Source organism: Dermatophagoides pteronyssinus, unplaced genomic scaffold, assembly GCF_027571235.1.
Source record: "Dermatophagoides pteronyssinus isolate colony J.1.1.1.1 unplaced genomic scaffold, Derpt_VIB-CSIC_2022.12 sq0005, whole genome shotgun sequence".
Lineage (NCBI taxonomy): Eukaryota > Metazoa > Arthropoda > Arachnida > Sarcoptiformes > Pyroglyphidae > Dermatophagoides > Dermatophagoides pteronyssinus.
The window spans coordinates 2,529,072-2,551,684 of NW_027461529.1; the positions used below are offsets into that span (position 1 = coordinate 2,529,072).

The window sequence follows — 22,613 nt, forward strand, 5'->3', positions numbered from 1 at the left end:
AAACTACTACTCTCATTATTTTGTAATAATAATCATCATTTAAAATAAGGGAAAAACAGAGCAAAGCAAAGCAAAAATGTCTGTCTGTCTATAGTGTGATTATGTCAAAATTATCAATGTCTATGTATCGATAATTACTTTGGATCAGTCTGTTTTTTTACAAACATATATCTTCATTGTTGTTTGGATGTTTAAAACTCATCCAAACTTGTAATAATCATTATCCAATCTGGTCAAAAATCTGGTGTTTTTTGATATAAGAATTTATCGATTTTTCATTTTTCATTTTTTTTTTTTTTTTTTTTTGGTAAACAAACAAGCAAAATGAAAAAACATCAAACGACAAATTATGCCGGTATCCGATTACTGGTTTGCATCATCAGATTTTTTCTTTTTTCTTTTGGCTGATGAAAATTGAGTTGACAATCAACGAATCCAGCAGACCATATGAAAATTAACAATGGATAACAGCAACATGAATGTTTTTTTGTTTCTGTTTAAACATTTCAAATGAACATTCTTGAAAAATGTTAAAACATTAAATGGATGTGTGTGCGTGTGTGTGTGTGTGTGATTGAAGAATATTCCTTCTTTCTTTCTTGGTTAAAACTGAAATTAATCAAGTGTTTGTCTATCTATTTGCTAAATGAAGAACAGAATATTCTCTTTTGATGAATAAATTGTTCTCAAATATCATCATTTTAATGTTTGAATTTTTTTTCTCTCTCTCTCTCTCTCTCTCTCTTTCACTTTCTCTCTCCCACTTCGGTTTATTCAACAAAAAAAAATCATCTGATATGACATTCAATTCATTGTAGAAAATCTACATTAAAACTTTTTTTTTGGTCATCTTTTCATCGATCTTTGCTTGATGATGATGATGGTGTGGTATCTATTCTGTCTATAGAGATACATCGATAGACATCATATGAACAGAATATAAAAAAAAATTTGCTATAGTTACCACCCTAACAAAACACTGTAGATTCTGGATTCTGGATTTCTATATGGTTTTTTTTTACTTTTTTTTTAAATTCTTTACTTTTTACTTTTTTTCCATCATCCAATTGTTGCCGGGCGTCATTTATATATACAATGCATCTGCCGTATGTGTGTGCGTTGTTGATTATACCGCCACCACCACCATTGCCACCGCCGCCACTATCATCAGATATATAATCTATCTTTGCTTTTTAAAAAATATATCTATTTAGTTGGTTCTTTGAATGGAGGAAAAAAAAGAAAAGGAATCAATTCATTTTGAGACTGTTAAAAAAAAATAGGAAAGAAAAAAAAAGATTCAAATTGGTAAACCTACCACACACACGCAAACACACGATACATATACCGACATTCATTCATATTTTGATCAAATAATTTTCATTTTCATTTTACTGTCTGTCTGTTTTGGTTTGGTTTTGGGCTAAAGTAGTATAAAAAAAGCCCGCGTTTATATGGATATTTGGTTTTTTGGTTTTTTTGGTTTGGTTCAAAACGGAATATCGTCGGTCTCCATTGGTTTCATTTCGAAGTTGCTTCATTTCCACATTTGTTCTTCCAGCTAATAATTATCCATAATTTTTTTTGTCTATTACTGGCCGACAAGTGTCTGTTCTCTCTCTGTCTCCAGTGTGTGTGTGTGTGTGTGTGTTTAACATCTTTTTGTTTGTTCAAACGTTCAACTTTATGTAATTTTTTTGTTTCTTCCAAAAAAAAGTGTAATTTGCAACAAACAAGTGTAACAATCAAACAACGAATTAAAATATAAAATAACCGGAACCAAACAATAAAAAAAAAACAGTGAGAGGGAGAGAAAAGCAGGTGAAGAATAACAACAGGAGAGAGAAAGACAGGTAAAACTTTTTTACCAAGTGAATGATAAAAGTAAATGAAAGAATGAAAGAATGAAATATTCAAACAGAAAAACGCTAAAATCGGATTGATAAAAAAATATATAATGTAAGTATATTCATTTCGATTTCATTCCCATATGTTGCAATGGAAAAAAAATTTTTTTTTCTTTTCAAGAATTTGAATTTAACTATTTGATTCGAAACCAAGCAAACAAACAAAAAAAAAAAGAAAAAAAGAAAATCGAAATGACAAACGATTAAATGTTGAATGATTATGATGATGAAAAAAAAACTTTCAAGACATTTTTCAACACACACACAAACAAACATACCTTGGGAAATTTTCCCAGAAAAAAGAAAATATTTCAAAAACTATTTTTCATTTGAATTTTTTTTTTCACTAATTTTTTGCTTCTCTCGCTCGATAAATCGCTCGGTAAATCGCTTAGTGTGGCTTTTTTTTTTGATTGAAAAAAAATGAAAAAAAATAGAGAGAAATTTTCATTTGTCAATGTTGTTTGGGTTATCTTATTGTGTTGTTGTGTTGTCTACTTTTGTATACTCAAATATCACTTAATTGAGTTTATCTAATTGATGATTATTATTATTAATTAGATTTTGTTGTAAATGTTTTTTTTTTTGTTAGTTCTTTGTTGAAATATCTTTTGATCGGTCGGTTCTCTGTTGTGACACATTCGAAAACATTGACAAAACAAATTCATTCAAAATACCGTTTTTTTTTGTTCTTTCTTTTTGGTGATGTGATAGACAATGAAGAGAGAGAGAGAGAGAGAGAGAGAGAGAGAGAGAGAGAGAGAGAGAGAGAGAGAATTGATGAAAAAAGAATTGTCATATATGAATGAATGAATGAATGTTTAGTGAAGAAAAATTGGCAAACACTTATCTTACGAAGATGATGAGTGAATTGGTTTATATATGAATATAATAAAGAAAAAGAGAAAACGAAGTGATAAAATATTAAACATACAATTTGTGTGTGTGTTTGATCTAAAAAAACTTGAAAGCTTAAATAATTGAAATAAAATAGAAGAAAAAAAATTTTCCGAACGATAAAAAATTTCATTGATGACAATCAATCAATTCTGGGCTAATTTTCATCGGAATTGAATCCACCAAAATTCAAGCAAAAGAAAAAAAAATTTCCGAAAATTTTCTTTTAAATAATTGAAAGAAAAAAAAATTTTTCGGGAAAAAAACTGATTTTTTGTTTTTGTTTTCTCTTTGTTTAAGATTCATTAAGATTCCATAATCGTTTTTAATTTAATCAATTTTTTTTCATTTTCATTTTGACTTAATCAAATGTAAATTTTCTATGAATTTAACTGAATGAACTGAACTGAACTGAACTGACTGAATGACTGACTTACTTACTTACTGAATGATAATTTTAAAAACTGATAATTTCATAAAGAAAAAAAAATGAAAATCTTCTTTTCTTTTATTTTCACTTTTAAAAATATCTTTCTTCAATGGCCAATGATGATGATGATAACGTGACAAAATTACAAATTTTTATTTTTCTTTTCGTTGATATTCTTCAAACAGATTTACATCCAAACTATTTTCTGACCACCACCATATTTATTTATATTTTCATAAAAATCAATCTATTATTCAGATCAAGATTTGATAATTTTCCTTTCTTTTTCTGTTTTTATTATCAAATTATTAATAAATATTTCTCCATCTTTCACCATCTTTATATGGTGATGCCATTGATTATCAATTGGAATTTTTAATTCAATCAACCGAATATTTTTGAATTTTCTTATTTACTGCTGCTGCTATTTCAGAGGGTAGCAGATGGGTTGAATTGTATTGAAAGAACCAAAATGAATGAAGAAGAGAAAATAATACACCCGGTGTATGTATTTACGGTTAAATAATTTTTTTAAAAAAATCTCGAATACAGAAATTCTATCTGTTTTTCTGTTTGCTAAAACACAAACAAAACAAATACACCAGATTAATAGAGATACATAGACTGTGTCTGTTTCAACATTCTGTTATTTTCGACGACAATGTGGTTATTTTTTTCTTCTGGACCAAAATCTCGCTTTCGTATGCTAATTATTCAATTGTTGTTGTTTTTTTGCAATTATAATGATAATAATAATAATGATGGAAAGGGTTAATAATGATGAACAGATTTCTGGAATTTTTTTTTGTTTTGTTTCATAATCAAACAAACAAACAAAAGAAGAAGAATAATTCAATTTTACCAAAAATAATCATCATTTTTTCGTCAACAGAGAATATTGTCATTTAGTGGAATATAAACAAACACACAGAGAGAAAGAGAGAGAATATTCTTCAAAATCACAGAAATTGATGAAATCATTCAATGATGATCATTATTACCGAAACATTATTATTACTACTGCTATCCAAATGAATTGGACAGAACGAAAAAACAGTGAAAAATCATTGTGTAAAATCCCAAAGGAAAGAATAAAACTATATGGACTCATATGTGTGTTTTCTCATTTACTTATGTTTGTTGTGTTCATTTTGCCTCCTAAAACAAAAAACAAAACAAAAAATTCCTACTTACAGAATCTTTATTATTGTCAAATGTTTATCGTTCATTTTCTTCTATCATTCGGTTCATTATCCATGGACTTTTCACATTTTTTATGTTTCTTTTTTTTTTTTGTTGTTGTTATTTTGTCTTCTTTACATTCATTTCATTTTATATTCTGGTTTGTTTTGTCAACAACAAGCACACAAGTACACACATACAAATATCACATGTTCTACCAATCGACCCCTATACTTGAAACCAATTAACTTGTTTTTTATCATCATTTCGGTCGCATTTCGTCGTTTGTTTCTTTCGTTTGTTTTTTAGTTTTTCAGTTTTTTCAGTTTTTTTCCGCCTCCTTCTTGTTTTGGTTCAACTGTAAATGTATTCAAGTTGAATAATATTCAAATATTCATTATTGAAGCAAAAGAATGCAATTTTGTGGTGGTCGGTCGATCCATTCAATTCAATTTGATGATGATCTTTGGTCATCATCATCATCATCATCATCAATTTATTTCAATGATGATGATGGTGATCAAATTTCTTGTATTGAATGAAACAATTCTCTCTCTCTCTCTCTCTCTCTCTCTCTCTCTCTCTCTCTCTCTCTCTCTCTCTCTCTCTCTCTATTTGAAATCGATCAATATGAAAAGAAAAATCATTCTGGTAGCAACAGAATCCAAACCAAAACAAAAAAAAAATTGGAAATCATATCAAATCAAAGCAAAAAACAAGAAACAGGAAACCCGGAATAGATTGAGAACCAATGAAACCGAAAAAATGATACAAATAAACCAAAGTGGAAAAAAACTCAATGTTAAAATCCAAAATGACCCTTAACGAAAACGAAAAACTACAACAACAACAAATTTATTAAGCCACATTTTATTTTCATTTGATGATACAGGCATAAATACAGACATAATGTTTGTTTGTTTGTGTACCAAAATAAAATAAAAAAAAATATCCGTTTTTTTTGTTTTGAGGATTGATGGTGGTAGTTGGTGATCGGTCAGTTATGGTTGGACAAACAAACAACCAATCAAACAAGCATTTTTTATGTATTTTTGACCATTATATTCAACAAAAACAACAAAAAAAAGGCTATGACATTAAAATAATCCTTGGATAAAATATAAGTTTGTTGTTGTTGTTGTTGTTTTTTATCTTTCTATCTATCTATCTATCTATCTCTTATTTATCTTATTTTCTTATCGATTATCATCATTACTTTATTACGTAAGTATTTTTTATTTTTTTTTTTGTTTTCTCCTTTCTTGAAAATGAAAGAAATGAAAGAAAGAAAATAATAATAATTTGGCAATCATAAGATTGGTTGTTGATGATGATGATGATGATGATGATGATGATGAAAATGTGTATGGATAAAAATGAAACCTACTTAAGATTTTGAAGAGAGAGAGAGAGAGAGAGAGAGAGAGAGAGAGAGAGAGAGAGAGAGAGAGAGAGAGAGAGAGAAATTTTTGTATTATAGTTTTTCGTATATTTCGTATATTGATTATATTTCGAAATTTCCATTCATAAAACACACAAACTGAATGAATGAATGAATGAATAATTCTTTTTTCCTTATTTTTTTACTTTTTTATTTTTTACTTTTTGAATTTTTTTTTGAGTAAAATTAGCCAAAATAAAACATATTTATAACGTTATTGTTGTTTCTGTTGTTATTCCTGTTCTTCGAAAAAAATTATAACATTTTTTTTAATGCTTATTTTCCGTTTTTGTTGTTTTGTTGTTTTTTTGATATCGTTTACCCTTTTATTCTCTCTCTCTCCTAATGACAACAGCAATACTGAATATAAAAAAAACAAACTCAAACCCAAAAAAAACAAAACAAAACAAATTCCATAGATTCATAAATATTTTTATCATCATCATCATCATCATCATAAAATGACATTTTTGCACATCCAAACATTATACCCTCACACACACACACACATTATACATAACGACATTACGACCGACCGGTTATGGTTCAAAAACAACTAAAGTGACAAATAGAAAATTTCCATAATGTTTTGTAATAAACAAATTTCTGTTTCTCTGTTTTTTTTTTCATTTAATGATTATAATGATGATGATGATGATGAGACATTCAGATTCTATGAATGAAAATGAAAAAGAAAGAAAGAAAGAAAATGGATGCCTATCAGAAAATCAAGCTAACTTGACGGAATCAGGAATAATTTACAAGAATTTTTTTTCAGAGAGAGCAAGGAGAGAGAATATAATTGAACATTTACAAACTAAAAACAAAAACAAAACAGAAAAAATGTTTTTCATTCATTCATTCATTTTTTCATTGTTTTTGTTTTTTTCTACTTTGCAATTATCAATTCGAAAAAAAATGATCTCGTGTGTGTGTTTTAAGCCTTTGGGCATTTTTTTCAAAAAAGAAATTTCAAATTTGGAAATTTGTTTCCAGAAAAAAAATTTACCCAAAATTATTTTGTCTGTAAATCTATCTATTTCTTTGATTTCAATCTTTGATATGATAATTTAAAATGTGGAGTGAATGTCCATCATCATCATCAATAACCACCAGTAACAAGATATCAATATGAAAAAAATCCATCAAAACCAAAACCAAAACCAAACCGAAAAAACCATTCATTTTATGTCAACAAGGACGGCGACGAATTTGAATATAGAAAAAAAAAATTTGACCTCATCTCTATCTCTTTGCTCTTTCGTCATTTTCTCCAAAAAGATAAATGAACCAAAAGCAAAAAGAAAAAGAAAAATGTATTGAACAACGATTAACTATCCGGAATCACGCGATGGACATATTTTTTTTCCTTTTCTTCTTTGCTGAATATAATAAGAGATCATTACACATGAAATAGTTTTTGATAGTATTTTTATATATATAGATAGATTATCAAAGCAAAACAAACAACCAAAAAAAAAAAAAAACGAAACGAAGCGAGAATGAACGAATGAATGAAATATTATGAATATTAGGAAGAGAGAGAGAGAGAGAAATGAAAAATTATCATAATATTCCAATGAAGGCGATAACAATGATCATGAAACGTTGATAAAATAATGATGATGATGATGATGATAGAATAAGAAGAATATTCTGACAACCCAAATATATACCATATATAAAAATATCATTGATAACCGATCCAGAAAGGAAATAGTATAAATCTAAATGTTGTTGTTGTTGTTGTTGTTGTTGATCAAGGAAACAAACAAAACCGAAAGAAAAAGAAAAAATACATAAATGTTTGACATTTAAGATCATTGATGATGAAAATCGTGAAACGAAAAAGTCAAAGAAAAAGTCAATGATACAATCAATGAAGAAGAAAAAATATGATTGGAAAACTGAACGAACGACAAGAATCAATGATGATCTTTGATGATCTTGTTGATTGAAGAAGCGAAAAGAAAGTAAAAAAAAAATTATGAAATTCATTGCGATTATCAAAATCATAATCAATAAGATTTGGAAAAATGATGATACTAATGATCATAATGATCATCATCATTATCATTATCTATTGAAACAAAAAAAAATCCAACAATTTTTATATCACTTTTTCTTCATGCTGGAAAATTCTGTAAAAAATTCTGTAAAAAATGAAAATTCTCCCACTCTCTCTCTCTCTCTCTCTCTCTCTCTCTCTCTCTCCCTCAATGTTTGAATGATACTTCAGAATTCAAATACAGTAACGAAAAAACTTGAAAAAACAAAATCAAATAATTAAGCCTTTTTTCAATTGACTAATGGAATCATTTTTCTGATTGAATTTTGTTTTTTATTTCAAAACATTTTTCAAGTTTTTCGAAAAACTTGATTAATTAATTGATTTCTCTCTTTTTTTTGGGGGGGGGGAAGGAGAAGACCCATAATATTGATCTTTATCAACAACAACAACAACAACAAAGACAATTTGTAAAAAAAAAGTAGGGGAAGGGGAGAGAGAGAGAGAGAAAGAAAAGTCAAGTGATGAAAAATATTCATATTTTTTTTCTGTTGTTGTTGTTGTTTGATAATCGATAGTAAACACGCACATACACAACGATACTATCGATAGTATTAAATCGAAAAAAAATAGAATATGATAAATAGCTATTTCAAGTTTGTTTTTTTTCGAAGAATGAATAATAATTTATTCAAAGTATTTTATACGAAAAAAAATCATCACAGAATCGATATTTGTAAAGGAAAAAAAACGTTCAGAGAGAGAGAGAGAGAGAGAGAGAGAGAGAGAGAGAGAGAGAAAAGGGATTTTTTTTTTGCTTGTTTAAACATCATATATCTAAACAGAAAAAAAAACATCACATGACATTAACATTATTAAAATGATAATAATAAAAAAACAAACAAACAATTTATGTAGATTATTGGTAATGATTTATCATTACTGGTATTTTTTCTTTTCTTTTTTTGACAACAACAACAACAACGACAACAACAACAACGACAACAACAACATTGTCAACAACAACAACAATGTAAAATCATGAATCAAAAAGAAAAAAGAATCGATTAAAATCGATTCCGATTCGATTTTGATTTAGCAATTCGCGATTTTCTTCAAAATTTTTCTTCAATTTTTCTTTGATTTTTATCGATGACACTTACATAAACAACAACAACAACAACTTTGTTGACAGGATCAAAGATCACTTAAATAATGATGATCACTATTTATGTAGTTTTTTGTAAACAAAACAAACAAACAGAAAAAAAATATTTGCATATTTTTAACATTAATCAAAAACAACAAAAACAACAAAAAATTCATAGACGTTGTTACTGGAAAAGAATTTGATTTTTGGAAAAAAAACCGAATCAATTTTATTTTGTGACTGATTTTTTTTTTCTCATTTTAGAAATGGATTTTCGAGAGAAAAAAAAATGAGGTTAGAACGTTGTTGATTGTAATTTCGAAATTAGAAAAATAATAATAATTGTATTGGGTGAATTGGAATTGGAATTTTTTGTTGATTTGAAATCGATCCAAAAATATTTGTTGTTTGGGGTTCAAATAATTTCCGGTCACGATTTCTGGTTTTTCATTTTTTTTCTTCTCTGTTTGTTTACTTTGTAAACAAACAGCCGTAGCGATGGTGGTGGGAAAACTAAAAATCAAAGAATTGGTAGCTTCTTTTTCTTCGGTTTCTCGATCGACCAATCGATCTAATTTGGAAAAATGTAATAATCAGAATAATGAAAAAAATGTAATAATCAATCAAAAAACAAGAAGAAGCGAAGACAAGAATCTTGGTCATTGATTATTATTGGGTTCAAAAGACAGACAGTAAATATGTGGAATAACCCTTTTCATCCTCAAGAGAAAATTATTCTTACACCAAAACATACAAGAATGAAGAAAAAAAGGGAGAAAGTAAAATGAAATGAAATGAAAATCTCATACACACGAACTATTACGAATGAATGAATGAATGAATGAATTTGAAATAAAATGAACAACCAAAAACAACAATAACAACAACAAAAGTCAATTTGTACTTGAATTAGTGTAAAATGATGATGATGATGATGATGATGACAATGATCTCGACGTGATCATATTTGAAGTATGAACCCAAAACCGAAACAAGATGAAAAAAAGGGAACCAAAAAAAAACCAAAAACCAAACTAAAACGAAAATGGAACCAGAACAGAACAGAAAAAATAAAGCAGGGATTCGCAAGAGAGAGAGAGAGAGAAATATGGGACACAAGCAAATCAACAAACAGACAAACAGACAGAAAAAAAAAGAAAATGAAAACCAGATGAATGACAATAACAATGATGATGATTATGATGATAATAATGATGGGCAATCAACCATGATCAGGGATTCAAAACAAAAAAAAAAAACAAAAAAAATCTTAACATCTTTAGCCCTATGATGATGATGATGATGATGATGATGATGATGAAAGCAAAACATGTTTCACACAAGAATCCAAAACGAAACGAAAAAAAAACATATTTGAGAACTGAAGAAGAAGAAGAAGAAACTTGATTCAAAAAAAAAACATATTACACACACACACATAATCTTTTTATATATAATATAAATGAAATTGAAATGAAATTGAAGAAATCATTCATTCATTCATCCATAGTTTGTTTCATTCGTTTTACCATCGTTTTTTTTACCATCTTTTCATTTTCATTTTTCTTATACTGTTGTTCATAGAAGATCCATAGTAGAAATATATATAAACATTATCCAAATGGTTCGGTTGAGTAATCAATCGAATACAATGATTATGATGATGATGATAGAATGAAAACGACGACAAAAACGAACACTACGACAATGATATAAACGTAATATATTAACCAAGAAAATATGAACAAATAGAGAGAGAGAGAGAGAGAGAGAGAGAGAGAGAGAGAGAGAATATAGAATCTAAATATTATAAGGATGTTTCTCTCTCTCTCTCTCTCTAACCATATACATATTCTTTATGCAAAAAGCTTACAATTTATAAAAAAAATAAAATAATGTTTAATATGACAAAACATTTGTAGAGAAAAAAAAATGAAAAAATTTTTATTGAAACAAAAAAAAACAAAACAAAAAAAAGTGGCTGATAGATGGACCGGAATGTTTTTTTCTCCATATTTACGATGTTACCATTTTTGTTTGTTGCATACCACTTCTAAATTCATCTTATTTTGTTGTTGTTGTTGTTGTTGTTTTCACTAATCTAGGCTAGACTTGAGAGAAAATTGAATGAAATTTTTGCTTTTGGTTTTTTGTTTCTTTTTTCCCGCTGTTGAAGGGTTGTTGTTCATTTTTATTTGCATGAATTAATTTTCTGAATTTTGCATTTTTGCTTTTGTTTCAAAATTCTGTGAATACAATACCTTTGTTGTTGTTGTTGATGATAATGTTTCATTTTCGTCACCGCCGCCATTATCATCATCGTTCTAAACATGAAAATTGAGAATATTTTTCAACAACAACAACAACAACAACAAAATTTCATTCTTTATTCACACTTCTAATTAGAGAATATAGAATAGGATTTGTTGTTGTTGTTGTTGTCGTTTGTTGTTGTTGTTATATTTTTTGTTGTTGTTGATGCTTTTTTTTGCAAAAAAAAACTTCAGGTAATTTCAGGAATTCTATATGGCCTGTGAATTTTTACTTTACTGTTTTTTTTCTCTCTTTCTCTCAAATTACACAAGCGAACGATAGCAGAAGAAGAGAAACATCAAGGGTTTTTGATGGATTTTTTTTTCTGCTGGTTGTTGTTGTTGTTGTTGTTGAAAATTTAAAATTTAAATAAATTTTAACAGAATTTAACACTTATGTACCCAGTAAATTCATTCATGTGTCAAAACAAAAAAAAAAATGAAGTAAAATGATCGTCGGTAAACGAATATCAACAACAACAAAACGATAAAAAAAAATTGTCAATTATCATCATCAACAGCAGCAGCAGTTTGGTTTCACTAAAATTTTCAACCACCAAAAATGTGACAATAAAGTAAGAAAAAGATGACAACAACAACAACAACAACAACAACAACAACAACAACAATATTTTGTTTGTTTGTTCAATGAAATATGAACATTGATGAAATTGAATTTCATTTTTTTTTCAAAAAGGCTGGTTTTTGGAAATGTTTCCAGAAAAATGAGAATTTTTTTTTCTTGTTGAAAATATTTCTTACTTTTCAATTCAAAAATTTTTTCTCCTTTTGTTGTAAAACAAGTGAGAATTTTTCTTGGCTTTATAAACTTCAAAGTGAAAGTTGATATTTTATTCATAGATTCATAAAATGTTTGAAACAGCATAACCAATATCATTTTTTTTTTCTGAAAATAATGATGAATTTCTATCTGGTCTGGCCTTTCTGATCTCGTTTGGCCTGTGTTTGAATGTAATGAATATTTTTTTATTTTTTTTCTCAATGCCGATATAGAGATCATCATCATCATCATCATAATCAGAATTGGTTAATAAAATTGTAAATTTTAAAAGAAAGAAAGAAACCGAAAGAGAAAATGGGTTTTTCGGTCTTTTTTCGGGTTTTTTCCGGGTTTTTCGGGTTCGGTGGACACACACACATCAATTTCATTCGATATTTTCAAATTGAATTTTTTAACTTTGATAATTTTTGAATTAAACTTTTTCTTTCTTTTTTTTTTGTGTGGAGAGAAGAATGAATAAGAAATGAATTGAAAATTTTTTTTGGAAGAAAGAACGAAAGAAAGAAGAAAAACACAAATGGAATGAAAAAAGAAAAACATTCAAAGTCTCAGCATGATATTTGTTGTTTGGATAATTGTCGAATATCGTTTTTTCTTTCTTCTTTGTTTCTTTCTTTCAATAACACACATACACGGACAGATAGAGAGATGGAGAAATGCGCATCAAACATTTAGTTTTTTATTCATTCATTTACCATACATATTTGATATGCGATATCTGATTCTGGATGTATAATATTCTCTCTCTCTCTCTCTCTCTCTCTCTCTCTCTCTCTCTTTTGGTTTTTTATTTTCGTAACCATATCGTTTTTTAATGATAATAACAATAAAGATAATAACTCGACTAATAACTATTATAATCAACAAAACAAAAAAAAAAAAGCTAGAATTAACCCGAATCAGAATTTTCTTGTTTCATTAGAATCATTTACAACTAATTTTATATACATTATCATCGTCCAAACGAAAGAAAAAAGAAAAAAGAAAATTCAATTTATAAAAATGAACAGAACAACAAAAAAAACACATCATCAACATCGATACTATCGATACCTAAAAAAATTCTCAAACTACATTTCTTACAATCATGATGATAATATAATCTCTTGTTGTTAAAGAATGGCTTAAGGCTAGTTTGATACGAATTGACTAACTACATATTCAGTATTTGTTTTGGTTTGGTTTGAAAAATGATATGAATCCTAAATAAGTACATAGCTTAAAGGTTAGTTTATCGATTCAATCATTCAGGAAATCAGGTTATTTTTCTTTTCGTTTCCCACTTTTTATATTTTTTTCCTTGCATTTTTTTTGAAATCAAATATTCAAATGTTATTCATTTGAAATCCAGATTCAAAAATCAAAAAGATTTGATAGAAAAATCAAAAAAAAAATTACTGAATAAAAAAATCAAATTTTGAAACATATTATGTGTGTGTGACCACATGTCATAATGAATATCATTTTTTCCCGTAAAAACAACCAATTTTGTCATCAAAGCAAATATAAAAACAAAAAACAATATTGAAAAAGTGAAGAAATTTGAAAATGATTTTTGATTTTTGTCTGATTTTTGTTGAAAACAAATCCCATCAAATGATTGATGCCATTGTTATATATAACCAGAAAAAAGAAGAATTACTTTTGGCTTTTGTTTTTCTGAAGAAAAACCTTTAAAAAAATCAATAAACCAAACATCAAAAAAAAAGAAAAAAGAAAATTCTGTATTTGTTTTTTCGATTCTGAATTTGTTTGTTTGTTTGTCGAATCATTTCATGATTCGATGATTTTTCTGTTTTTTCTGTTTGTCTTTGCTGAGAATCAATCTTTTTTTCTATTTTTCCAGAGGAAAAAATCAATTGAATTTTCACTCATTTACTTTTCATTGTCTTGTCTGGTTTTTTCATCTTTTCTTGATCTTTGATCACTCAAAAATTTTCAATTTTCAATTTTCAATTCTTGTGATATCCCAGTCTTTCAATCATCATCTTTGTCTATTGTGTGTGTAAATAGAAATCATATTGAATTTTTCAGTTTAGTTTAGTTTTAGAAGAAAAACACACTAATAATGACAATTGAAAATTTCAATTTTAAAACAAAAAAAAAAGATTAATTTTAAAACTCAGTTCAGTTGATAACATGTCATCGTCATCATCATCATAAAACAGAGTGAAAATTGATGATTCTTTCAAGAATGAAATGAAAAAAAAACAATAAAAAAAAGTACAAGAACCTTCTTTTGTACAGAAACAACAACAATTTTCTTCTTCTTCTTCTGACATGAAATCACTTTTAACGTTATTTTGTTTGTTTGTTTATCAGGGGTCACTATGTTTTTTTTTCATATAACAATTCTCATTGAGCTAATTTTGGTCGCTCGTTTTCTAGTTATACAACAACAATTTATACGAGTCGAAAACAACGACAGAATTAAAGAAAGTGAATTGAAGAAAAACAAAAACACCTCGATATTATGATTGTGAAGGAGAAACAAGAAAAAAAAAGTAGCTGATTTCATCGGTTTTTTTTTGTTCTGGCAATTCTAATGCAAAAAGTTTTTTGTTTTTGGATCATCGTTTTTGATTATCGTTTGTTTTTTGTTGTTTTTTTGGTAATATTGCTGATACATGAAAGAAACGAAAAAAAAACACAAGAATTGAATCAAAGTGATCATCATAGTTTACGATTAAAGCGTAGAAATTCAACATGATTAAAAAACAAAAAAAAAACAAAAAACAAAAACAAAAATTTTTTTCATTAAAAATCTTCATTTCAAGGGATTCAATATATCGATCATATAGATGAATAAATTAAAACTAAAGAAAACGATGTTCAACTTGAATAGAAATAAACAAAAACAAAAAAAAAAAGTGAAAGTCAGCTTTCTGGATTCAGGAAACAAAAACAAAATCGTTTCAAACATTTTAAATTGCTTACAATAACCGAAAAAAAAGCCAACTGAAAAACCAAACCAAAAAGATAGATCCATAGTCGTTTTTTTGTCCAATTTTGTTGATCAACTTGGGATTCGTTTTCTTCCCTTCAAAAAAAATGAAAAACTGGGAAAACTGGAAAAACACTGAAAACTGAAAAATGAAAAACATGAAAAATTTGTCCGAATATAAACAGGAACAGGAAAGCAACGATAATAACCAAAAAAAAAATTTGTCATAATAATGATATGACAAAAAACTTTTAATTTTTTCTCTGCTTTTTCTGTACTTTTTTTGAATTTCAAGTTTTTCTAGTTTTTCAGATTTACTGCCATTGTGTAACACATTTGTGTTTTGCTTGTGTGTTTGCTTGTTTCCGTTCCGAAAAAAAAGTAACTTATTTCATTGTTTATTGCCAGCAGAGACCCTGCAAAAAACAGCTTATTCTGCTGCAGTTCTGTTTGACTATTTTGCATCATGCGACATTTGTGTTATCAAAATTTTTTTTTTTTTTTTTTAAAGTATAGCCCATACTAAAACATCTTTGAAATTGGAAACGAAAAAATCAAAAAATCAAAAAAAAAAGTTGAATTTTTCTGGCAAAACAAAACAAAAACAAAAACAATTTTTTTGCATATGATTACTCTGCTGCTGCTGATGTTATTAATAATTTTACTTTTGAATTCTACTTTTGTTGTTGTTGTTGTTGTATTTTTATGTCCAGAATTTTTTCAACAACAACAACAACAACAAACAAACAACACATGGATGGATGTCATCATCAGCAGTTGTTGGTCATCATTAAAATTTTTTCATTCAAAAATGAATGGATTGAAATTTTTCGTTTTTAGGGGGAACAAACAAACAAAACATTTGACACAATGACAAAATTGAATTCAGCTGTCGCACAGAATATCTATATCTACAGGGTGTTTGCGAGTGTGTGATTAGAATTCAAAGAATTGATTGTGAAATTGAAAAAATTCTTTGCTTGCTTGCTTGCTTGCATCATCAATGACGGTGATGATTATGGAACAAAAAAAAGAATTAAGAATATTGCAAGCAACAAAAATCAGAAAAGATAACAAGAAAAAAGAACAGAATTTCTCTCTCTCTCTCTCTCTCTCTCTCTCTCTCTCTCTCTCTCTATGGTACTCTGAATCATTTAACACTCAGAATCCTGATGAAAAAAAAACTGATACATTTTTGGAGAGAAAAAAAAATTAATTAAATTTTTGGTTGGTTGCTGTTTGGTTGATATAAACATGAAAATGTAACAAGGAAAAAATTGTAGCCAAAGAGTTTTTCTGCAGTATGTGTGTGTGTGTGCTTCTCCATGTTTTTATCAAACACACGAACGAATGACAAACATGAATGAAACAAGATTTGAATTCATGATTTTGGTCAAGAGGAAAATATATACATTTCTTTCTCGTATATGATAATTTGCAAGAAACAAGAAACAAAAAAACTGAGATAAAATGACAATAAAAAAAGAACATAATGTGTCACTTTAAAAGGCTATAGCAAATTATCAAGTAACATTATTTATTTATATCTGGATGGTTGGTTGCTGGTTATCATTATCGTTATAGTTATAATTCTGCTTGGGTTTTGGTTATAATGCTTTTACATTTACAATTAATTAGCAGTTTTTTTTGGTGGGAAAAAAATTGATGATTTTCCGGGTTTTAATTACCTCGAAAGACCAACAACCAACCAACCAACGAACTAAGCAAGCAATCAGGTGTTTAATCTGAATAAACACCTGTTTCTGGTTGATTGTAAATCGATTAGATCAGAAAAAAGGCAAAAAAACCAGAAAAGATCAAAAATCAAAAAATTCGCATTACACAGGAAATCAAATCGATGATTTGTATCGAATTTCAGAACGAAATAGAAATGATTCTTTCGTTAAGCATCGTTAAATTTCAGATAAAAAACTTTATTCGTTGTTTTTTGTCAAAAAAAACAAAATCGTTTGTTTTTCATGGCTACTTGAATTCAATCAGTTTTTTCTTTTTCTTATTCTTTCTGTTGTCTTTTTTTTCGTTTATTATTGACAAATTCCCCTCATAAAAAAAAAAGAAAAGAAAATGATTTTTCTCCTTTAAAATTCAATTTTTTTTTCTTACTATATTATCCCATTTTCTCATTCATGAATTGTTTTTTTCCTACGCAATAATGGCAACAACAACATAAAGCCCGAATAGTGAACGAACGAACGAACGAATGAAAAAAATAGAAAATCAAAATTCAAATTTGAACAAAACAAAAAAAACTTTCAAAAGTAAAATAAAATAAAAAAAATTTGATTAGCAAATCAAATCACAAAAAAACGACTACAACGATTCTCGACGATTCTTTACAACGACGATTCTCGACGATTTGTGTTTTTTCGTTTTCGTTTTCCACATTCTCAAATTATATTCAAGAATTTGTCCTTGAATTCAGAATTCTATATTCTGCAAAGAAGAGAAAAAAATGATTCAAACCGGTTGGTTACCGTGATCGTATTGCTTTCTGTTTCTTTTTCTTTTCGTTCTTTTCTGTTTCGTTTTTTGCTGAAATTTTAAACTAAATCATTCATGCAAAATTATTTGAAATTCAAGAATTCTTTTCTTTCAATCTTTTCTGGCAAATTTTTTTTTTGTGTTCCGGAAAAGAATCTTTTGTGTTATTATTATTTGGCCAAATAATGTGGAGATTTTCTTTTTTCTAGGTTTCAATCACCAGTATTCAACAGCTCGGAAATACAAAACAGAAGAATTTTTCTCAATTTTCCAGTTTTTCCTTCGAAGAAACTGTTTTGTTTAAATACAAATTTTCAAAGATAAAAAACAACAGCAAAGATCCAGTAACAGAGAACGCCCAGCAAAAACATAGAGAGAGAGAGAGAGAGAGAAAATGCATTCAATTTCTATTATCATTATTATTACGATTCTTAGCACTTGTTTGTTTGTTTGTTTGTTATGGGCAATCACAAATTGTATTTGAATTTTTTTCTTGATTCTTTCGCTATTGGAATTTTAAATAAAATACAAAAAAAACGAAACAACAGCAATAACAATGCTGAAAGAAAGAAAATTTCCAAGAAACTTTGTCGTCGTCGTTTCTGTTCTGGTGGTGATTCTGATAGAATCGAACCAAAAAAAAAAAATGACAAAAGAAAGAAGAGAAAAACGTTAAGAAGTTTAAAAAACAAACAAACAAACAAACAGTAGAACATTATTCGATAAAAGTGTTTGGGAATATATTTTCTCAGAGAATAAAAATTTTCTTCCATTGGAAAATTTGGGTCGATTTCTTTCTTTCATTCTTTTCTTTTCATTTGAACTTTGCTTTGCTTTGTTTTTTGCTTAATGTTTACAATCTATACACACCATGCGATGCTTGTGTGGATGGATGGTAGTTTTATTTTTGTTTCATTAATTTTCATTTCATTATTTTGATGAACTTTGTTTGTGAAAAAGAAAAGAATTAGAAATCAGTTGGAACGAATTTGAAACAAACGAGATTTTTTTTGCTTTGTTTTTCTGTTTTCTGTTTTTTGCAAATGAACCAAAACACATAGAATATATTAGTATTATTAAGAAACAATAACATTTTGTTTCTGTTTATGATGTTAACAGCAACAACAAAGATTTTTTGTTTGTTTTTTTTCCTACAAAAATGATGATAATGGTCATCATCAAAATCTAATATTAGATCCTATTTGGTGATATCCATCGGATGGGTGGATGGATGGATGGATGGGCGTTTGGCGGGTGGATTTAGATTTTTTTTTTTTTTTGGTTTTGGACAAATCAGTCAGCCATTTAGTCAGTCAGTCAGTCAGTCAGCCATTCAGTTGGCATCCTAAACTATAGCCGAATCCAAATAGAGAGAGAGAGAGAGAGAGAGAGAGAGAGAGAGAGAGAGAGAGAGAGAGAGAGAGAGAGAGAGAGAGAGAGAGAGAGAAATTTCAACAAAAATGTAAAAAAAAACTTGAAACAAACAAACAAACGAAAAATAAAAAAATACTCAAAAAATAGAAAATCAAACGAAACTGAATAAGAATTTGTTGTTGGCTAATACACAAAATACAAAAGAAATGAAATGAATTGATAATCGAAAGAAAGAAAGAAACGAAAGAATTCGTTTGGATAACAAACAAACTTACACACACACACACACACACACAGAATTTGTATTTATATTCGTGAAATGATAAAAAAAAATAAATGTTAAACGAACGAATGAATGGTAAACGAAGAAAACCCAAAAAAGATTTTTTCGTGTCATGAATCATAATCAACAATCACAATCATATACACAACACACAGAAACACACACACAGAGTGTTTAGCATCCGAATTTTTTCGTTCGTTGTTTCACAAAATGTGAAATAAAATAAAAAAAAAGTCGTGCCATTGTTTAAACGAAACAGAAACAGCAAAAGAAGAAAAAACCGAATTGAAAATGTTTGGACCATTTTCCGATGGCGATTTTTTTGTTTGGTTGTTTGGTCTCCTCATTTCATTCAATACAATTCGTCGTCGTCGTCTTTAGTTTCATCAATTTTTTTCTTCTTTTTCATTTCATTTCTTTCACATACTCTTTTGGGTCTGATTTTTTTTGTTTTTGTTTTTTTATTTCGAGAAAATTGGCTGATTCCAAAAAACAAAAACGACATTAAAATACTATTGGTGACAATGAGAAAGTAGAAATAGAAATTTGGCCAAAACAAATGGCAAACGAAACAAAAAGTCAAAGAAGAAAATTCTTTCACTTTTCTCTCTCTCTCTCTCTCTCTCTCTCTCTCTCTCTCTCTCTCTCTCTCTCTCTCTGTGTGTGTGTTAAGTATTTCTTTATTTCTGAATGTGCTTGTTGAACATTCTCATATATGGGAAAGAATATTCTGTTTTGTTTTGTATATGAAGGTAACAGAGGTGTGTGTGTGGTGAACAATATATATTTTTTTTCTCTGATAATGAAAAAAAAATTGAAAATCAAAAGTAAAAATGAAAATAGAGAAAAAAAACTTGGAGAATAATAATCGGATCATTTTCATTTTCATTCATTCATTATACTTTTTTTTCTTATTCTTTTCATTGGAAGAAATGTCTCTTTCCATTCGCAAAATTGTTGTTGTTCAAAAAAAACGAACGAAAAACATCAAAAGATGATGATAAAATGTCAGCCAGTCAATCAATTTGTTGTTGTTGTATTTCAAAAAAGCAGCAACAGCAGTTGAAAAATAAAGAAACATTCACAATAGAAAATCATCATCATCATCATTATTGACATTCGGGTTTTGAATGGTTGAATTTTTTCTTTTTTTTTTGATATGGAGATTCTTAATTCTCTCATTCACTCACTCACATTTGACTTTTACTAAGAAAATCATCGATTGTCTAGCTGTATTTTTTTCTCTCATATAATGTGATGATTTGAAACTAACAACAACAACAACATCTTCGAATGCAGATCAAATGACACACACACACACACAATGAAACATATGCGAGTGTGTGTGTGGATATAAATCATTTTCATATCCATATTTACCAAGAAAAAATATTCTCTCTTTTCTTTCACAACAAAGAGATAAAAGGGGAGAGAAAAGATATCAAGATCAAATGATATTGAATGAATGAATGAATGAAAATTTTCTAATAATATAATCTATCGTGGTAACATTCGTTGATTTTCTTCTTCTTCTTTCTTGCTAAGCTTCCCAAGAAAATTATGACAAGTATTTGTTGTTGTTGTTGTTGTTGTTGTTGTCAACACAAAATGATAATATTATCGAAGAATTTGAAAGTTTTGTCACTTGCATCAGACACCAACAGATCAGACACACATTTCAGATTTTTCGTTTTGTTTTCAAAATTAGAATATGTTTTTCTATATGGATGTGATGAGGATGCCATTTCACCTATATTTTTTTGGTTGTGACAAAAAAAAAAAGTTTGTTGTTGTTGTTGTTTTCCTGTTCATATATTCAATGATGATGATTTTCGGTTATTGAAAACAAAAAAAAAAAAAAAAAAACAGAAAAATATGATCCACAGAATGGTCGCATCTGTTTCCATTGTGCAAAGTAAAAAAATATTCGGAAAATCATTTTTCCGAGAAAAAAAACAAAATCGTTATATAAAAACAAACTTTGGAATTCAAAAAAACAAACAAACAAACAAACCTAGAAAAATTAAACTTTGTCTCAAATCATCGTTTATGCATATATATTGTGAATAAATTAACCAAAATGTAAATGTTTTAATGATATTTAATCAACAAAAGGGGGAAAAAACAAGAAAAAAAATTTGAATTATTCAATGGAAATACAAGTGAACAAACAAGTGAAATCGGTTTGTTTGTTTCTCTGACATTGTTGAAATTTTCTTCACTTTTTTTTCACATAGGAATTCCTATTGATTTCATCATTTATTTTATCCTAATTATATTAATGTTAATGATGATGATGATAACAACAACAACAAAATTGTTGTTGTCGTTTTGTTGTTGTTGTTGTTATTGAGCTGAATAGAATGGTTTTTATGCTTAATAATAATAATAATTCCGGAAATTTAAACAACAACAACTTTTTGTTTAACAGCAATAATAATAATTTAGTTGATACATTACAAAAAGATTGCATCCGCAAACAATTTGTTTGTTTGTTTTGTTTTACAAAAATTCATTTTTTGTTTTGTTTTGTAAAAATGTTTCACTTTTAATTATGAAATTTTGTTCGGTTTTTTTTCAACAGATTTTTTTCCAATTGATTGCGGTGAACAAAAAAAATGACAACAGAAAAAACTGAAAATCCATTTTCAAACAAAATCTTCCATAAAATTTCCATTATTTGATGATGATGATGATGATCAAAAGATGAAAAACAACAAAAGAAAACAAACAACAAGAATCATATAAACGTCCATTTTAATTATCTTATAACAACAGCAACGATGAAATCACCACCAATATCTTGAATATTAAAATCATCGCTATCATCGTCATCATCATTTATAAATCAAATATTATTATTATTCAATCATTTATGGTTATATTCAATAATAATAATGGCAATAAAAATTATAATTAAAAATTTTTTTACAAAATTATTATTTGAATGGATTATTGGATTGTATTATTCGATAAACAGCAATGAAGATAAAACAATATCAACTATAAATTATAATAATGATGGCCAAAATTTAAATTATAATAATAATCATTATAATAATCATTATAAAAATCGTACAAAAAAATTATTTACTGCCATTAATAATAATAATGATAATAATAATAAATTTGTTTCAAAAATTAATTTAAAAACATTTAATTATAATCATATAATAATTATAATTATAATATTAATATTATTATCATTAATAATGATTATACCGATTACAATTGCCAATAAAGTAACTGAACATGGTGATATATTATTGGGTGGTTTATTTCCGATACATCAAAAAGGTAGGTGTTTTTTATTTTCTTTATAAATTATAAAAATCATTACAAATTATAATTATCATTTATAATTATCAACTTTAAGTTTAA

General features: G+C 27.5%; 1 protein-coding gene across 1 annotated transcript in view; it reads left to right on the forward strand.

Annotated features, from left to right (window-relative positions):
- Nucleotides 1-1,299: 1,299 nt before the first annotated feature.
- The window catches only part of LOC113794708 (metabotropic glutamate receptor-like), a 51,744-nt gene continuing 30,430 nt past the window's right edge, over nucleotides 1,300-22,613 (forward strand). The window contains exons 1-2 of the mRNA XM_075819940.1: nucleotides 1,300-1,959; nucleotides 21,817-22,529. Coding sequence (XP_075676055.1) covers nucleotides 22,130-22,529 — 400 coding nt within the window. The 5' untranslated portion in view covers nucleotides 1,300-1,959; nucleotides 21,817-22,129. The remainder of the gene's footprint in view (nucleotides 1,960-21,816; nucleotides 22,530-22,613) is intronic.